The following is a 17500-nucleotide window of genomic DNA, read 5'->3' as shown; positions in this document are numbered from 1 at the left end:
GTGGATGTCCCCTGTGAACAACTGGAACGGATTGGATAACGAAGCACTGACGCTACCTTAACAGTGTAAAGTGAAAGGGACCAACCGAGTTATGATCATATTTATGTGAATAGCGACAGGTTTATATTATTATTTCTTTAAACTCATATCCCTGCATCTTTATATTGAATTTGTCTGCAAGTTCTGTAAAAAAAAAAAAATCGAATAAATTAAAAAAAACAAAAAAAAAACTAAACACCAAATTATTTAGGGGGGCTTAAGAATATTTTAGGGAGGCTTAAGCACCCCTAAAATAGGCCTAACGACGCCATTGGTAACTACTGTGGAAAAAATGCACACTCTCGTGTAAAGTCAGAGTTAGCTTTATTGTCAATTCTGCAGTATGTACAACACACACACACACACACACACACACACACAGGATCGAAATTTTGTAACCCTTGACCCACTGTGTGTTACTAGAACGAATCAAAGAATAGTTAAGAATATGAGATGCAGACGAAAATAAATACGTGATATCAAAGTATAGATATGAATTATATAAGATATATTAAAGCCTAAATATAATTATTGATGTCTATGTATAAAAATATAAAGCAGTGTAAAGCAGACTCATTCATAATATTAATGAACAGTTATTTGGACAGAATCGTTGATGTATTTTTTAACATGAGCCACATTTCTCTCCGTGTTATCAGCAAAGTGCAAAGTCTTACGCTGTCTCCGACTCATTTGCATAAGCACAGAAAATCTTTACTGTGATTTTTTCTGTAGTAATAGTTAATGACACCAATTGTAACCGGCAGGCTCTTGTCGTAAAGGCTCTTTATTCACCAGATCTGCCGAAAGCACAGAGAAATATTTCTTCATTTTGAAAATAATGTAGATGTAAAATAAATGAACGCGATCTCGCTAAAGCATGCTCCAAAAAAGAACCGCATAAAAGTCGACCCATTTCTCAATAACACAAATGGGAGCAGAAAAACCAAAAACATCTCCTCTTGGAATATTATGGTCTACGTTAGGAGGCAGAAAGCGCAGGGAACTAAAACTAATTAATTTCAGGACCAAGTGACCCTCCTGTGAAAGCCTGCGGCTGTTACAATCCTGCTTCCATTCGCATCGTCTCTACCCCTCCCCATTCATCCATTCATCTGGTTAACTCTGGATTGCCCTGCCAAGACCAGTTCAGTCTGGGATAGCGCACAAACCATGATCGGCTCGTCACATCTTTTTTTTTCTTTTTGTTTTCTTGTTTTTGTAAGCACGAGCCAGCAGTGATGAAGATCTCGGAGTCAGCGGTGACTCATTGCGCACGGTCAGTCAGTCAAGGTGCTTAAATTTCGTGCCTGACTGTGGTGGATCGATACCTCTAAGACCCATGTTCTACGTGGAAGGCGTGGCTTGGTGTCATCGACACAGGCTGACTTTTCCATATTCATCCCTAGGTTTTTTTTTCTTCTCTTTCCCCCCTCGTCTCACTGACGCCGCGGACGCGCAATCTGCACCCAACTGCACGGGGCATAAATCGTCTCGCAAGGTAAGCCTCTTTCATCTTTTCAAGCTCTCTTATGCTGTGAGATGTTAAATTCGCCCGCAAGGTCAAATCAAACCAGCAAGCATCGGTGGCTTCTGAGGCGCTGAATTGGGGCAATAGGCTACAGTGCACGACATAGATCTTAATTGGCCTGAATAGATCGTGTGCACCGCTTGCATGCGGGATCTTTCATGTGCGCCGTTTTGCATGAATACGGTCTGCACGTAGTCTGTCCACACTTTCGGTTATTTCTTAACTGCTGCAGGCAAAAGAAGAAGAAGTAGAAGAAAAAGGAACACAAAAAAGCCCAGACACCGAGGCGTTTAATTGTCATATATATTTAATAACACCCAGGACATGCTTTCCATAAATATTTGCGCTTTGACAACAGACAGGCAGATGCATAGTGGCAGAACACAAACAACCCGGCTACACCTGTCCATGACCCACACCAGCAACCTACTATTCTGTGCTGTTCGAGTCACACGTAGGGGGGGATGCTCTATAGGGCTACCGAGTGCGTCAGATTATCATGGTTAAAAGAGTGTGACGGGAATATTTATTCTTTAGTCTCGCCTTATCAGATACAAGTATAACCTGGAAAGCTGTTCGGTTTCCCACTGCTACTCCTAAAGAAGAGGATGCTGGTGTGATGAAGGAAGAATGCCTCTAGATCAGATTGATATTGTTACCTTTACTGAGATGAACTACACTGATCATCAGTCGATGTCACCGAAATGGAAAAGGCCCATTAATGCCACCCATGGAATTATCATTCAATGTGTTCTTCATTTGCTTTATAGATAGTTTTCCATGATTACATCCTTGACCACAGCACAGCTCATCTGTCCAACTCCAAAGGGTCACATATTTCAGCTGTCTGCCGAGTGCTGGGTCATTACTTGCAGAATTGGCTGGATACTTTTACACATTCAGGACACAGACTGAGATGAAGCCATTCATCAGGCCTTGGACAAAGAAACTGTTGATCACTGCGTAGAATTTAAAACAGATAAAGGACAAACGAGGGTGATGCTGGTTATAAACTCACTTGTGGTTGTCAAAAAAAAAATGAAACTTTAAATGAGTAATTATGAGTGATTTTCATCCCTCAGGTATATATTTTAAATCTACCCAATTACATTCGACACAAAGATTAAAGGATAATTGAAATATGATATTGTTACTAAGTGGCTAGCTTGCCATTGGCAATCACAGCATCACAACATTTAATTAAACCAAGTCAATGGGCTAGCATGGGGAGACTCAGTTCATTTCATTCATTATTCACATCTCTTTGTATGCGGTAATATTAAATTGCAATAACTTCAGCTGATTTATGAATGACACGCTATTGGGCGAAGTTTTATTTATGGTAGGATTTGTAGAATGAGAAAAACAGCGGTTAGATCAAACGCCACCAAATGTGTAGCATCCACAGTTTTAATCAAAGATCTGTTTTATCTGTAAGCACTTTGAGTCTAAATGTCGCATTGTGTCTTAATGCTCTACTTTGTTTACGCAGCATTTTCTTATCATACTTTTACATTTTCTACATTCAGTGCAATCAGTCAAGAGGTTTAATATGCATAATGTGATGGATGCTTATAAAATCTCTGGAGTTTCATTTATTTCCATGTTCTGGAAAAACAAAATCATGCATCAGTTGCAGCACAAAGATGATGTTGAGTTTAAAGGAGAATGTGGAGATCAATGAACCAAAAACTACCTCCATAAATATTATTATGTTATATGTTAAAAGTTATAAGTTCATTTGATTATTAAAGTTGGAATCGCATATTATATTCTTAGTCAGCTGCGGGTCACTCGCTGTTCTCTGTGCTGGCTGGTTGATAACTGTTGAGTAAAATTGTCTTGCAGAAAATCACCTTGGTCTGGAGTCTGGTTTGATTATAATCATCTGAATAAAGGTGTAATTGTTGTGATAAGCTTAATGATTAAAAACTTCAACTGAGTCTACTTCTGTTTTCCTCCTTTAGGAAATTGCAAAAAGTTAATGATAGCACAGCGTGCATCCGTTTCCATCTTTGGATATACGGCAATATTTGAAGACTGAAGCAGTGACTCCGCCATGGGAACTAACCCAAAAAGGACAGTAACAGTCCAGATGGTGCCTCAGCTGGCTGGGGTGGACACACTGGGCAACAAGGAGTCTAATGCCAACTGGGCTAAAGAGCCCAACCTCAAAGTCTCTCAGGTTTGTCCAAAACCCACCCTCAGATCTCCCGACAAGCAGGATAACCTATCTCTGACGACTGCTAACGCCGCCCCCCACACAGAAAAAACAGGTTGTAAGGGAAGGGAACCAGTTACCACTGTGTCAGACAAATCAGCTCCAGGCAATGGAAACCAGATAAAATCTGAGCAAGTGTCAGGTGGAGACCACCAAACACCAAACCTGTCTGTAACAGGCCGAGAGGTGGGTGAGGCAGGAGCTGACCAGCGGGATTCTAATGCTAACATAAAAACACTGAGCCCAACCAGTGAAACGGGCACGTGTAAGGCCAGTTCGCTGTCTCCTGTTGCAGCATTGGGCGCCGACACGAACAGCAGTGAGTACAAAGTAAAAAACCCAGTTGCACCAGAGGAGAAGCAGGTACAGCTGACACCCTCAGTAGAAACTACAGCACGAGAGAAAAGTAATGAACGCCTTTCTCCGAATGACAAAAAACGTAACGACAGTGATGTAAGGAGTACAGCATCTGAAGTACAAGATAATAAAGAAACCATTTCCAATCTCCAAAGCAAGGACATGGCTATCCCACAGAAATCTAAAGAGACTGGTCATATGCAAGGTTGCTCATCAACCTCTGTTTCTTTACAAGATCCATCAAAACCCAAGCAAAGCATGGAAACTCCACTAAGCTCAGCCAAAGCCCCATCTGAGAGTAAAGATGCAGTAGCTGGACCAACAAACGAAAACTCACGGTCAACGCTCCCAGAGAAGGAATTTGCAACAGTATCGAGACCGCAGGTCTCCTCAGATAAACACCAGCCAGTGTCCTCACAGAAAGACTCATCCTCTCTGCCCCAGGCGACAAAAAGCACGCAGGCATCCGAGCAGGTGGCTGAAGGAAGCAGCCAGACTGACACAGCTGTCTTTGAAGGGCAGCAGGACTCCAAGCTCTACACGGAGGCTTCGACAATGACCTCATCGCTATCGCCAGCCCCAGTCAAGAAGTGTCATGATATGGAGGTTCAGGCAGTAGCTAAAATGTGCAGTAAGGCTGTGGCCACGAGTCCTAGTCTGCTGCCTTTCCCTGTGACCCACAGGTCAAGCAGTGGTGCAGTCCCAGGAGAGGAGAGCCTGGCTGTAGTCTACCAGGTGAAAAGCGGCACCGTGACTGATCCGAAGTCAGAGAGACTCACTGTAGAGGCACAAATGTGCCCCAACCAAAACACCGGCATGGTTTTCCAATCAGAAACTTTGTCACAGCAGCATGACTCCAGGCTAGGAGCCAAACCTAAAGAACCGGGCGCAGCTCTGTGCAACATCCAGCCGGTTTATCAAATCAACATTGAACACAGCGAACCCAAGAAGCAAGACGCAAAAACAGCCACCAGTGAAACTCCTTCTCTCAGATCAGGGATGCCCCCAGAGACAGCCGTTGTTCCTGCGCCTGGATGTGCTGACAGCAACACTGCTGCACAGGCCCTGCCAAAAACAACGACAACAACGACAACAGCACTGACAACAACAGCAGCAGCAGCACCAGCAGCAAACACCACATGCAAGTCAGAGCTCACTAAAAATAGAGATGTGAGTGCAAAAGAAAAAAGCAAAGAAGCAGGAAGTAAAGGCCAGAGTAAGGAGACAAATTCTGGCAAAAAGAAGGTGGAACCGGAGAGAAGCAACGCAGAGGACGATCAGTCACGGAAGCAGAAAGGAAAGAGCGTCCACGACGTCGTCTGGGACGAACAGGGCATGACGTGGGAGGTCTACGGGGCTTCCGTGGACCCCGAATCACTCGGCTTTGCAATTCAGAGCCACTTACAGAGCAAAATAAAGGAGCAAGAGAGGAAACTGATGGTCCAGACCTCGCTGCGAAAGTCAATCTCTGGTGCTGATTCGCCGCGACATGGCAGCAAGAACAAAAGGAGGCAGCAGAACATTTTCAGGTCAATGCTGCAAAATGTCAGACGGCCCAACTGCTGCGTGCGCCCCCCTCCCTCCTCCGTCCTCGAGTAGCACAGGACAGAGGTAACCATTGTCAGACTCCTCCCTTTTCCTAGAGGTCAAAACGTTTTTCCTCCCCTCATCAAGATTTTCAATGCCAAGTGAAACATTGACGCCGATCCCTGTAAGTAAGTATACTGGAATGTCGTAGCATAAAAGAGTCAATACTTGTGATGATGTTTGTGATCCAACAAGGTAGGAAATAGAAATATCAAATGAAACAAACAAGAATTAAATTTAAAAAAATTATTTTTTAGAAATCAATATGAGAGAGAAAACAGTTTTTTTTAATAAAAATTAAGAAATCAAAACAAAGGCAATATCAGTGAAACGCATGTATTTCAGTTACAGTGACAGTTGTATGACCTAATATGAAGTCCAGACCTTCACAGCAAGAGGCACTGATCATGGGATAGACATACTAACTCACTGTCAGGATATCTGTGCAAATATATTCAACCGACGTCTCATCGCATCTGGTGCATTTGATATATGTTCATGAGGTGTTTTCGTTTGTTTGTTTCCAGGGCCCTATATTTATCAGGTTGCTGTGTTTTCTTTTCTTTTTAGTGAGTACTTAAAGGGGGCACTGTATGCATACATGTACGCTGTTCGATCTCTGTTCTTCTTTGGTTTTCTATTAAAATAAGCAAAAAAATGCGTTGACTTTTATACCGTCATTTCTCACTTTTCGTGGGTGTAGTGTTTCTCTCCTGGTGATTCTTTTGTTTTGTTTCTAAAGGAGATTCCACGTGTAAATCGAATGCAAAAACATTTATGTCATCAGGACTCACACACAGGAATGAACGGTTTTGAAAATAAATATTTAAAAGACTAAATGATAAATCAGAGTAAAGATGCAGTCCTTAAAGAGAGCATGAAGTACGTTCAGAGTAAAAGATTTGCTCCAAACTATAGGCACAGGTTTTAGTTGAGCACTTGCAGAGGAGGAATATTAAAGGGCTTGTATCCACCCCTCAGTACATTTTAGGGGGAACATCTCCCCATGTCCATGTCCTGAAATCTACAGCTATGCTTCCCAGGAGGAAACTAAGCCACTATGTTTCCTCCTGGGAGTCTTGGGTAGAGTTGGCGTCCTTATGTATGGAGACTGCAGGTTTTCTCTGTGCATGCCAGCTTTAATCTTCAGAAACATGCATGTCTTCTGTCACTGTGCTTTTACCAAGTTTACATGTGGAGTTGGTCTCCGATGGCTGAATGTAGAGTATTAGTTTCCCTTTAGCTTCCCTGTATTGATCAATAAGCTTATCTCTTTCACTGACAAGGTATTTAATGCTTGAATATTCAAAAATAAAATGTTCTGGGTTCAGACAGGCAAATTTTAAAACCAGTACTTGCTGTAGCATAAATTCTACACTTTTTGTGTGAAAGAAGGTTTTAAAGAAACAACAACTACAGCATGACTCAGAGTAAAATAAATAACTAAATGAGCATAGAGTGATATATACTATTTTAATCTGAGGACGACTTCGGATGCTGCATAAAACCTGCTAAAGTCAGAGACACAAAGCCAGCCGGCATAAGAAGACGCAGCAGTGACTAACTGTTTCCTTTTTTTTCCAAAGAGGGACCTGATGTTGAAGTTTTAAAATAAAGAGCTATCTCCATTTTTTAAAAATCTTTGAATGGATATAAACATGCAGTAATACATCCGCAGCATTGAAGTGTCCACCTTTAATGCTGCGGAAAATAAACGCTCGCCACTTCAGGGCCTCGGCTTGTTGCGGTCTGAAGTCTGAGTCAAAGAACAGATTTAAAAGAGATTGTTTTGAGTAGAACTCTTAATGTGAAAACTGATTTTTATCTGCATTTACCTGAAAAAGAAACCGCTTTATTACGAGCAGCTGAAACGTCAGGTCAGTGGCAGGATAATTTTACCGTTTTTGAAGAAGCAGAGAGAAAACAGACCTGCAGGACACAAACAGATCTGACTGTTTTCGGCTGATTTTTAAAACGTATAGCGACTCAAAGGGAGTCATTTCTGGAAAGTAAAATATTTGAATAGTTTAAATTGCCCAAGGGCAGGCTTTGGGGTCAAGGGAAGTTGCTTTGTTGCTTTTAACTCCTAAAATCTGATCATTTTAGGGCTGCAGGACCTTGAACCAGTTTGTACTTTCATCTAAAGGTTTTGCAGCTGTTTTGACTCAGTTAAAAAAAAATTAAAACTCACATTTTGGTAGCAGATTAATTGTTTAGGTCCCAGAAAACATGGCAAACATTGGCTATTTTCAGCTTCTGAAATGTAAGAATTCAGTTCAGGGTCACATGGGGGTTGAACACCAACAAGCTGTCATGGGGCAAGAGGTGTTTTCCTAAAACTTGGGCTAATGTTTGGACAAAACGATTCATCTGCTTCAGGTTCCAAGAATTTTTTTTTTTTTTTATTTGCTAATATTGCACATTGGTGGATGGAGTGCCCAAAGCGCATAATTGCAGAGATCTCTGTGTATGATTTGCCTGCACACCTAACTGAATTTCAAGTAGAAGGCTTTCTGTATCATCACCAGCTCTGTCCTTTGTGTGTTCTCCAGCCTTTTCTTTCCAAGGCCCTTTCTAAAACACTTCAGAGTGAATTTACTGTCTTGAGTGGCGTAACACTGATTTCAGGCGACTGCTCTTACTTTCTTAACAAGCACGTCTCTACATATTAACGTCAGGGTGTGATAACAAGAACGAAAAAGTCCTCTATGCCCGTTGTGCTGTGAAATGTCACAACCTGTAAAGAACAGCGCAGTGTATATCTGTCCCACCCAATACCTAACTGGATTTTATGAAACCAAAGCTCTTTCCACAAAAAACAAAAACAGGAAATCTGTTTTCGTCTTCTGCTACAGCGCCGACTGAAAGGTGTCAAACCAAACTGTAACATCGTTTCAGATTCCAAGTTCAGCCTCAGGCAGTTAATGCTTTCTCTCTCCTTTCCATCAAGGTCAGTTTCACACTCTTACATTTCTGTAGGCCTGGTCACCAGCATTAATTCGTATTCTTTCACCCCGGCTTTAATTAGCCACGTTTCAATTTTTAATAACCCCCTACTCACTGTGTCGTTATGACCGGTTCCTATTTGGAAGTGCAGATTAGATTTGGCCACAGGCGGTGGGTAACGCTGGGAAAGATTTACAATGACAAGGAGCACGGGGAGAGATTTCAAAGTGATACCACCCGCTGCTGCAACTAAAAGAGGACAGAGTTTAGCATGCCTTCAGTGTTCACCTGTTTGGCTGCACTTGTTGTGACCTCCGTGGGTGTTGATGAACCCATATTAATGAAATATGGCCTTTTCCCTGGTTTTAAACTGTTAATAATTAACAACTGTTAATAATTCTCTTTTAAATACCAAATAATAAACATGATGAAATCTGAAGCTCTGTTTACTACAGAAAGTAGGACTCTCAACAGTTCTGACTTAACACAACCAAAATCCTCAGAAAATATATTTTTTCATCAACAACTGATGACTCATCACAAAACATTAAGTTACATCAAAAGGTGCTTAAACTCATAATATCTGTTAGTTACATTCATTGGTGTTCTAGATCTTTTCTAGAGAGAGATATACACTCACCAGTCACTTTACTAGGCACACCTTGTTAGTACTGGGCTGGACCCACTGTCGCCTTCAGAGCTCCTTTAATCATTCGTGACATGGATTCAACAAAGTGTTGGAAATATTTCTCAGATTTCGGTCCATGCTGACATGATGGCATCACACAGCTGTTGCAAATTTGTTGGCTGCACATCCATGATGTGAACCTCCTGTTCCACCACATTCCAAAGGTGCTCTGTTGGACTGAGATCTCATGACTGTGGACTCACTGTGATGTTCAAGAAACCAGTCTGAGATTATTTGAGCTTTGTTTGGGATCTGGTATCCTGCTGGTCATAAAGGGATGGACATGGTCAGCAAAAACTCAAAGGCTGTGGTCTCATGGTCCTGGGCCTTCAACCCAGTTTTTGTGTTTGTCACGGTTTATGTTCTAAGTTCTATATTGGTGTCTCTTGAGCTCAGTCTTCTCTATTCTCATCTCTGCGTCTTTCAGCCTTCTCAGTCATGTACCCATGTCTGCACTAACAGCATTAATGCTGTGATTATTAATTTAGTCCTGCGTTTTTGGGTCCACAGCTCTGCCTGTCACACACCTAAACCTGTGGATATGACAAAGGTGCATAAATGATGCTCATTTACTCCAAAGTGTGCAAAGAAAATATCCTCCACACCCTTACACCACCCTTACACTACCAGCAGCTAGCTTGGACCGATGAAATGAGGCAGGATGGATTTCATGCTTTTTTCCAATCGTCTACTGTCCAGTTTTGGTCCACGTGAACTGTAGCCTTAGTTTCCTATTCTTAGCTGACGTGAGTGAATCCTGTTGTGGTCTTCTGCTGCCGTAGTTGGATGTATGCAGAGATGCTCTTCTGTAAACATCGGTTGTAATGAGTAGTTATTTGAGTTACTGTTGCCTTCCTGTAAGCTCAAAGCAGTTTACCATTTTCCTCTGACCTGTGGCACCAACAAGGCATTTTCAATCAGTGTATAGAGAATAAAGAACGCTCTGTTTACAACCCAGAGATGACATAAGCAGTTTATGAAATACTCGGACCAGTTCATGTGGCATCAACAACTATGACAACTATGGTGGTCAGTTTGAAGTTCAACAGGTCTTCTTGACCATGTCTACATGCCTAAATGCTTCTGCTGTGTGATTAGCTGATTAGGTATTGGCATTAATGAGCATTTGTAAGAGGAGTCTGGTGATGTGTATCTGCCATTCTGTCGTCATGTGTGTCATGAAGTGCAAAGTCATTTTCACAGACTGCATAACCTCTAACAAAGTGCTGGTAGAAACACTGGTGATTAAGGCGACAGCACAGCCCTAACGCACAGCTTGGTAGCAAAATAATAATCTCTAAGTGTTACCACTTAACAAGGAAACTCCCAGGCTGTGCCATAAGCTAAAATTAAAGACTGGTAGTCCATGAGAAGAAGGAGTCCCTCTGTTACAGCCCTAGGGTCTAACCTGATTCCTGCTGAGATGCTGAAACGAATGGTGCCGCCACTGTGGCTGAGCTGACGAGCTGAAACCGTGACACAATGTTTCAAGGAGGAGAAAAAAAGTGGCATTTCAGTGTGCAGTGAAACATTTACCAGTTTGTTACTTATAAAAAGGCAAATCATTCACACTAGTCTATGCTGAAGAGAATGCACACAGTTATGGAAATGAGTTGTGCATAAAGTAATTAACCTTCAGCTGCTCTGTTTTTGCTGCACTTGGATAATTAATAGCAGTCTAGAAGTCTCAGTGTTTGAAGGCACTTTGAAATACCAAATGAGATGTTCTTGAGTGGAGAAGATTAGACACTATCTTGCCTGACTTAGTCCTATTTGGATGCCACTGAACGTGTGTGTTTTTTTTTAATCATTTCAAAGTGTAAACACCACCATACGCAACAGCATCCTCGGATTCTGGAAGAAATCGAGGGCAGCGGCAGCAGCAGCATCATTTTGGAGCTATAATTGAAGTCCAAGATAAGTTGCAGTGGTATTGGGATTTGAGATCTGCTCACGGTGACCCAGTTAGCTTCATAAACACACAAGAGTCTCCTGTTCATATAGAAACTCTTACAGGAGCCCCGTGAAAGAAGCCATTACTATTATCCAGACCATCACAGGGATAAAATATGTCCTCATCATCGTTTGTGGGACATTAGATGTGCTCTTATCTTGGGGATGAGTGCTAATAATATTTACAAATCATATTTAGAGATTGTGGAGTGAGTAATTAGTGGTGACTGCTGATCACAGAGAATTTGTGACAAATTCATCTCCTTTCCTTTATTATTGAGACAATATCCTTAAAATAACGTCAGAAACACCAGAGCTGTGATGCACCATTAGTGAGTGTGTGAAAACAGCTCGTGTATATATGTCTTCAGATGTGTGAATGCATTGGAATGTTTTGATCAGGTGAATTCAGGCGTTTGAATATGTAGAAAACAAGAGATCTGTAGCTGTGCAAAAAAACTTATATGGAAAAGATTTGCACAAGTAATTGATCATATCTGAGAACACAGAGAAGATGTGTATCTAACTTAAATGATAGTTTGCAGTGCAACAATTGCCATCACTCTCCACTAACACTGCTGCTGTGTTTCCAGTAACTTAACTGCAAAGCTTTGCTGTGAAACTACTAACCTTTGTGCAAATCTTCTTTATGCACTCACATATTGAAAATTATTCATGCAAATCTTTTTCACTTGTTCACCAAATATCATATACAGTTACAGATCTACTCAGAGCCAAAAAAGCATCTATTTGCTTCCTTTTTTTCCAAAAATATTCAAACACTTACTCAAACATATTTATACACTTACACTTTTCAGTATTTTCATAGTTTGTTTGGTTTTTTTACACTTGCCGGTTTGATGATAAACAGCTACAGTACTTATGACCCTATTTTGCTTCCATTCTTCCTAGAAAGTTTGCCTGACTATCTCCATTTTCAGCCGTTTCCATTCAGTTTTTTGCCGCCAACTTTCATCTCTGTGCTTCTCTTTGTCACTGTGCCCACCCCCTTTCAACTCCAGCTCCCCATTTCCCCTCTCTCCCTTTCTCGCTGCAACGATGATATCATAATGAAGCATATAAGCCAGTAACAGTGCAGTAATTAAAGCTTCTGCTGGCTTCCTCTGCTCAGAATGTTTCCCATGAAAATGGTCTCCCCCGCCCTTATTTATCCTCGTATTGTATTATCCAGATAGCTGGAAGTGAGGCTTGTCCTCCCGATGGCTGATCGGATCCCAGTGGAATACGTGGCCTACATTTATCTGCGGTGCAGTGTTGGCCTGCACGTGTGATCGAACAATCCGTGTTTCCTGTGCTTCTTCTTTAAACTTCGCTGTTCTGTATCTGCACCCCGTCCTTCGCCTGTCTTCTCTGCATATGTTTGGATGTATTTCAGACCTCATCATTGATTGCTTACTATTCAGCTCACAAGCTCATGCACTGGTAACCTTTCAACAGTGCATGTACAGTATGTGCAGAAAGGGGAAGAGGAAAAAAAAGAAAATACATCCACACACACTAAGTCATACACACAAAGGTCACCTTTCCTGGCTTCATTATGGCTGACAGATGTGCCCATAAATAATCAGTCTCCTGGTGGAACCAGAAGATCCAAAACAAATACTGATAAAGATGAAGCACAGAGAGCGGCACCAGTGCAGGAATCATGCATGCACAGTGTCATTAATTACTGATAGTTTCATCAGCATAGGTTTCTGACACTGCAGCAAAATCATCATTCTGCCTAAAGAATGATATCCCCCCCCCCCCCTTTTTCTTCTGCATCCCCAGGGAGAGATAAGCAGCTTTTGTCACACCGTTGCCTTTTGTAAGATAGAAGGAAAGTCCTTATCTCGAGAGAAAACGAAGTGTTAAAGGGGACCAGCGGACAGATTGATTCAGATTCAAATACGGTCAGACTGAATTTAGGAGATGATTTCGATAAAAACCCAATCGAGTGTCTTTGTATGCATGGAGATTCAGGCCAAAATGAAGATCCCCATTGTGAAACTCATTACCTCTAACCTCGGTGCGTTTGTTACAGCATGGCCCCTGTCACTCTGCGCTCTCTGCACCTCCGCAAAGGAAGTTAATCCCATTGTCTGCTTTACCTCAAGCAGTGGAGAAATTAACTCTTTTAGGTCCGTGAAAGCAAAGTTTTGGATGGACAAAACGGTCACCATTTGGGAGAGTTTCAGTTTTTGTCTGGATCATGGCCAATTTATCAAATGCATTTATTGGGCCTCTAGCTGTGCCATTATTTCTACCAGGATTGTGGCGTAGGAATATCCGTTCAATTTAACAGACAATAGTCTGAACATCTGTGTTTCCCAAAGACAAATTTTATAGATTTTGATGCCTTTTTTAGTGCCACCAAGAGTGAAATATCTTAACAACTAGGCGCATTACAATGGGAGTTTATAATAAAAACTAAATGTCCCCTCATCTTCTGTCAGTAACAACACATCGACTACGACTCTCTTTCGTTCCTGAAATGTCTCACCGATCATGAGAGACACCTGTGGATCTGAAAACTGGTCAGATGGCACTTTTTTTGGAAAGCTTTGATGTGTTGACTTTTCATCTGCTTTTATGATCAAAACTATTAAGAAAAAACATTCATCAGGTTCCTTAAAAATAAAACTAACATTCAGAACAGAGGAGATTTCCATCACCCTTGGTTGTCCTTTGTTTAGTGCTTATTAGCACATGCATGCTAACTCCAAACCAAGAGCGTGAACATGGTACATATTACCAGAGATGGACAGATGGGCACACTGTAATACGATTACTTTTTTCAAGTAACGAGTAAAGTAAGGGATTACTATTGCAAAAACGGTAATTAGATTACCGTTACTTTCCCGTAGGAACGCTGCGTTACTGCGTTACTAAAACCGTGATTTTTTGCAAGAATGTCTCATGACAGTGACGTAAGCAAGTGCGACGTCTGTGTGCAGATCAACAATGGATCTACGGTGGCCCCTAGAGACAAAGCACGTACAAACTCCAAAACACTTGCAAACTCCAAAACACTTGCAAACTCCAAAACACATGCAAACTCCAAAACACATGCAAATTCCAAAACACATGCAAACCCCAAAGCACATGCAAATTCCAAAACACAACGGAAGTGCTCCAGGACGCTAGAGCACTTCCAGTGTTGAGCTCGATTTGCAAAATAAACGGCAAGTTTGTCTGTATGGGACAGTCTAGTCTCCGTTGCGCTTCCCAGGTTGCCTAGCAACCATGATACTAACCGCTGGAAACGTGTCATACAACTTTGTTTGACAGAAATGAAGGAAAACATATTTTGTTCATTTGTTTGTTTGTTTCTACAAGAGCTTTGTGTGATTTGATAAGTATCTGAGGCTGAGACCACAGGACAGTAAAACATGATTTTTGGGCTTCATTTCTGTACTGAACAGTCATTTAAGATTAGTTAGTAAATAACAATTAGCTAATATTGTTCATGAGACTAAAGTCATATCACTTTGGTAATGTAAATATAATATGGCCAATATTATAGTTATTATATTAATCATTATTAGCTATTACAGCAGTGAACATGAACTCTGTGTCAAATACTGAGCCTCAGTACAGATTCAAGTTGCAGTTATTTATATGTCTTATCACCTTAAATCTTCACTCAAAGACAAGTATCTTTGACAGTGCATATATAGGTGTATCATATATAAGAGAGAAATGTTGTTCCTTCAGTATGTTGGCATTACTAAATTTGGCTCACTGCTTACATACATGTGTAAAAAGAAATTGTACAAGCTGTGATAACTGTGTCTGATAACATAAAGAGTAGACTGATATATGAAATATTCCTTTATTGGGTGAGAAAATCAGACCATGTCATAACTGCTTTAAGTCATACAGAATAGATATCAGAGCCTTAAACAGGCTGACTTCTGCTAAATGGGTCAAACTGGGCAGAAAGTCTACAAACACATAACATCCTTATAGAATATGATGTGACACTATAGATCAACTTACCTCAGAATATATAAAGCATATAAACAATTACAGCAATATGATGCAACAAACACAGCACTGCTACTAATCCAAAATACTCAAAGCTTCATAGAACTGAAACAAACATTTATTTTTAGGTCCATTCAGCTGCTGATACATACTTTAGGTTTCTGAACATTAAACTTGTTTCTGCCTTTCATTGTTTTTAACTTAAAGGCCCTGAGTGCTTTCTCCCACACTGCAAACACTGGAATGATAAAATTATTTGAACATTACCTAATAAGACTGATTCAGGATAGACAATTAGTTATGTTAAACTTTCCTAGCAGTCCTTCACAAACAGGGAACAGTCTGTCTATTCTCTCCATCTGTCAGCTGCTGCTGGCTCTTCCTCCTCCTCTTCCTCACACACTGCTGAGTTTGTCCTGGTGGATCATCAGGGGTGCAAAGCCTCACAGATGATGTGCAGCAGTGGGTCCCTCAGTCTGTCCTCACTCTGGACACTTGCAGTTGTCACACATGGAAATCAAATGTGTGATAAGCTGCAGGATTCAAACACAAGTGTAACTTATAAATACATGTTCATACTTTTATTCCACAATCAGAGAGAAAGAAAAAGAGAGAGAATGCAGGACAGATAGACAGGTGACAGTCTCAGGTGTAGACACTGCTACAAAACAGCACAAAAGAAGGAGGATTGTGTTATTACGAAACAAGAAGAGTTCCCAGATGGTACAGTGGACACATGTGTGACTGCTGTGATTAAAGCATCTTTCTTTCAGCTTAACGAGTGAACCGTCAGCTCGTTCAAACACACGTTAAAGTCCGTTTGGCTCGACACCACCGAACAGAGGCAGCAATATAACATAGCTAACATTAACAGTGCAGTGAATCCTGCTTGTGCCGTGATATTCAGGACTGCAAACCGAGCAGCATTCACTGACTTTCAGCTTGTTGTGTTTGCGGATATATGACTGACTTTAATTATCCACAAAATCATCACATTCTCTGTAAGATTAAAGTCAACTATTGAACGGCGTATATTTTAAAGTAAAGGCTTTAAAACCAAGTTAGTACAAACATCGCTAATGTCACATAACTATCCTGACATGTGGCCAACAGTAATGTTTTAATGTTCTTCATTATAAAAACATTTGCGCATAAATAAGTGACATAATATTCAGCACTTACTTCTTTACTCTTCGTTGGCTCCGCTTCTGCCGTTTTTTTCGGCAAAATTATCCACACCGCCGCTGCGCTATGAAATCTGGGATATGTTGGGCCATGAAGGCTACACCGACCCATCCTTAAAATTCAGGGAAATTAAGGACGCATTTGAGGGCCGCATTTCGAGCAGCCTTTGAATTGGCAGCCTTCGTCGTGTCGCTGTGACGTAATCGGCCTTAAAATGCAGCCTTTAAGGCTGCAGACCCCAAATCCGGTCATTGGTACTTCCTGGCTTGTGTAGTTAGGTAGGTAACAAAAGCTCAACACTGCCCCTAGCGTCCTGGAGCACTTCCGTTGTGTTTTGGAATTTGCATGTGCTTTGGGGTTTGCAAGTGTTTTGGAGTTTGCACGTGTTTTGGAGTTTGCACGTGTTTTGGAGTTTGCAGGTGTTTTGGAGTTTGCAGGTGTTTTGGAGTTTGCAAGTGTTTTGGAGTTTGTAGTGCTTTGTCTCTAGGGGCCACCGTATGGATCATATATCGAGTGCGGAAAGAGTATGAGCGTGCAGCGTTTAAAGCGTGGAAGTACTGACCTTATTTTGAGTTTGATTCCATAAAAAGTGACAAAAACATTAGTGTCCGCTGTTCACTGCGTGGGAAGAAAACTTCTTTTTACAGCGAAACCCCCCCCAAACTTCCAAGCAAGCACCGAGTGCGCTACCACATAATGGGAAACTCACCGAGAAACTGCCGTATCCTTCCACTGACCGCTGCAGCACACCTGCACCAGGGTAAACCTCCGCCTACCTACTCCTGCTTTACAGGTGAAAATAGAGCAACAGCGCCGCTAGTCTTTGACTTTATTTATTTTCTGCTGTGTTTTACTTGCATCTATTTGAAAGAGTGAGTGTAAACACAAATATATATATACATATATACATATACACACACATATACATATACACACGCACATATATACACACACAAATATATATATATATATATATATATATATATATATGTGTATACTGTAT

At 41.2% G+C, this 17500-nt stretch overlaps 1 protein-coding gene across 1 annotated transcript; it reads left to right on the top strand.

Moving 5' to 3' along the window:
• Positions 1-1182: 1182 nt before the first annotated feature.
• On the top strand, positions 1183-16626 carry gprin3b (GPRIN family member 3b). Its single transcript, XM_085163471.1, has 2 exons — positions 1183-1540; positions 3538-16626. Exon 2 carries the CDS (start codon positions 3630-3632, stop codon positions 5745-5747), a length of 2118 nt encoding a protein of 705 aa, XP_085019597.1. The 5' UTR covers positions 1183-1540; positions 3538-3629; the 3' UTR covers positions 5748-16626.
• Positions 16627-17500: the final 874 nt, after the last annotated feature.

Source organism: Neolamprologus multifasciatus, chromosome 6, assembly GCF_963576455.1.
Source record: "Neolamprologus multifasciatus chromosome 6, fNeoMul1.2, whole genome shotgun sequence".
In the NCBI taxonomy this organism is placed as follows: domain Eukaryota; kingdom Metazoa; phylum Chordata; class Actinopteri; order Cichliformes; family Cichlidae; genus Neolamprologus; species Neolamprologus multifasciatus.
This window is presented reverse-complemented; position numbering and strand designations above follow the sequence as displayed.

Coding starts and splice junctions, on each gene's coding strand:
- gprin3b (XM_085163471.1), top strand. CDS start 3,630: ATGGGAACTAACCCAAAAAGGACAGTAACAGTCCAGATGGTGCCTCAG.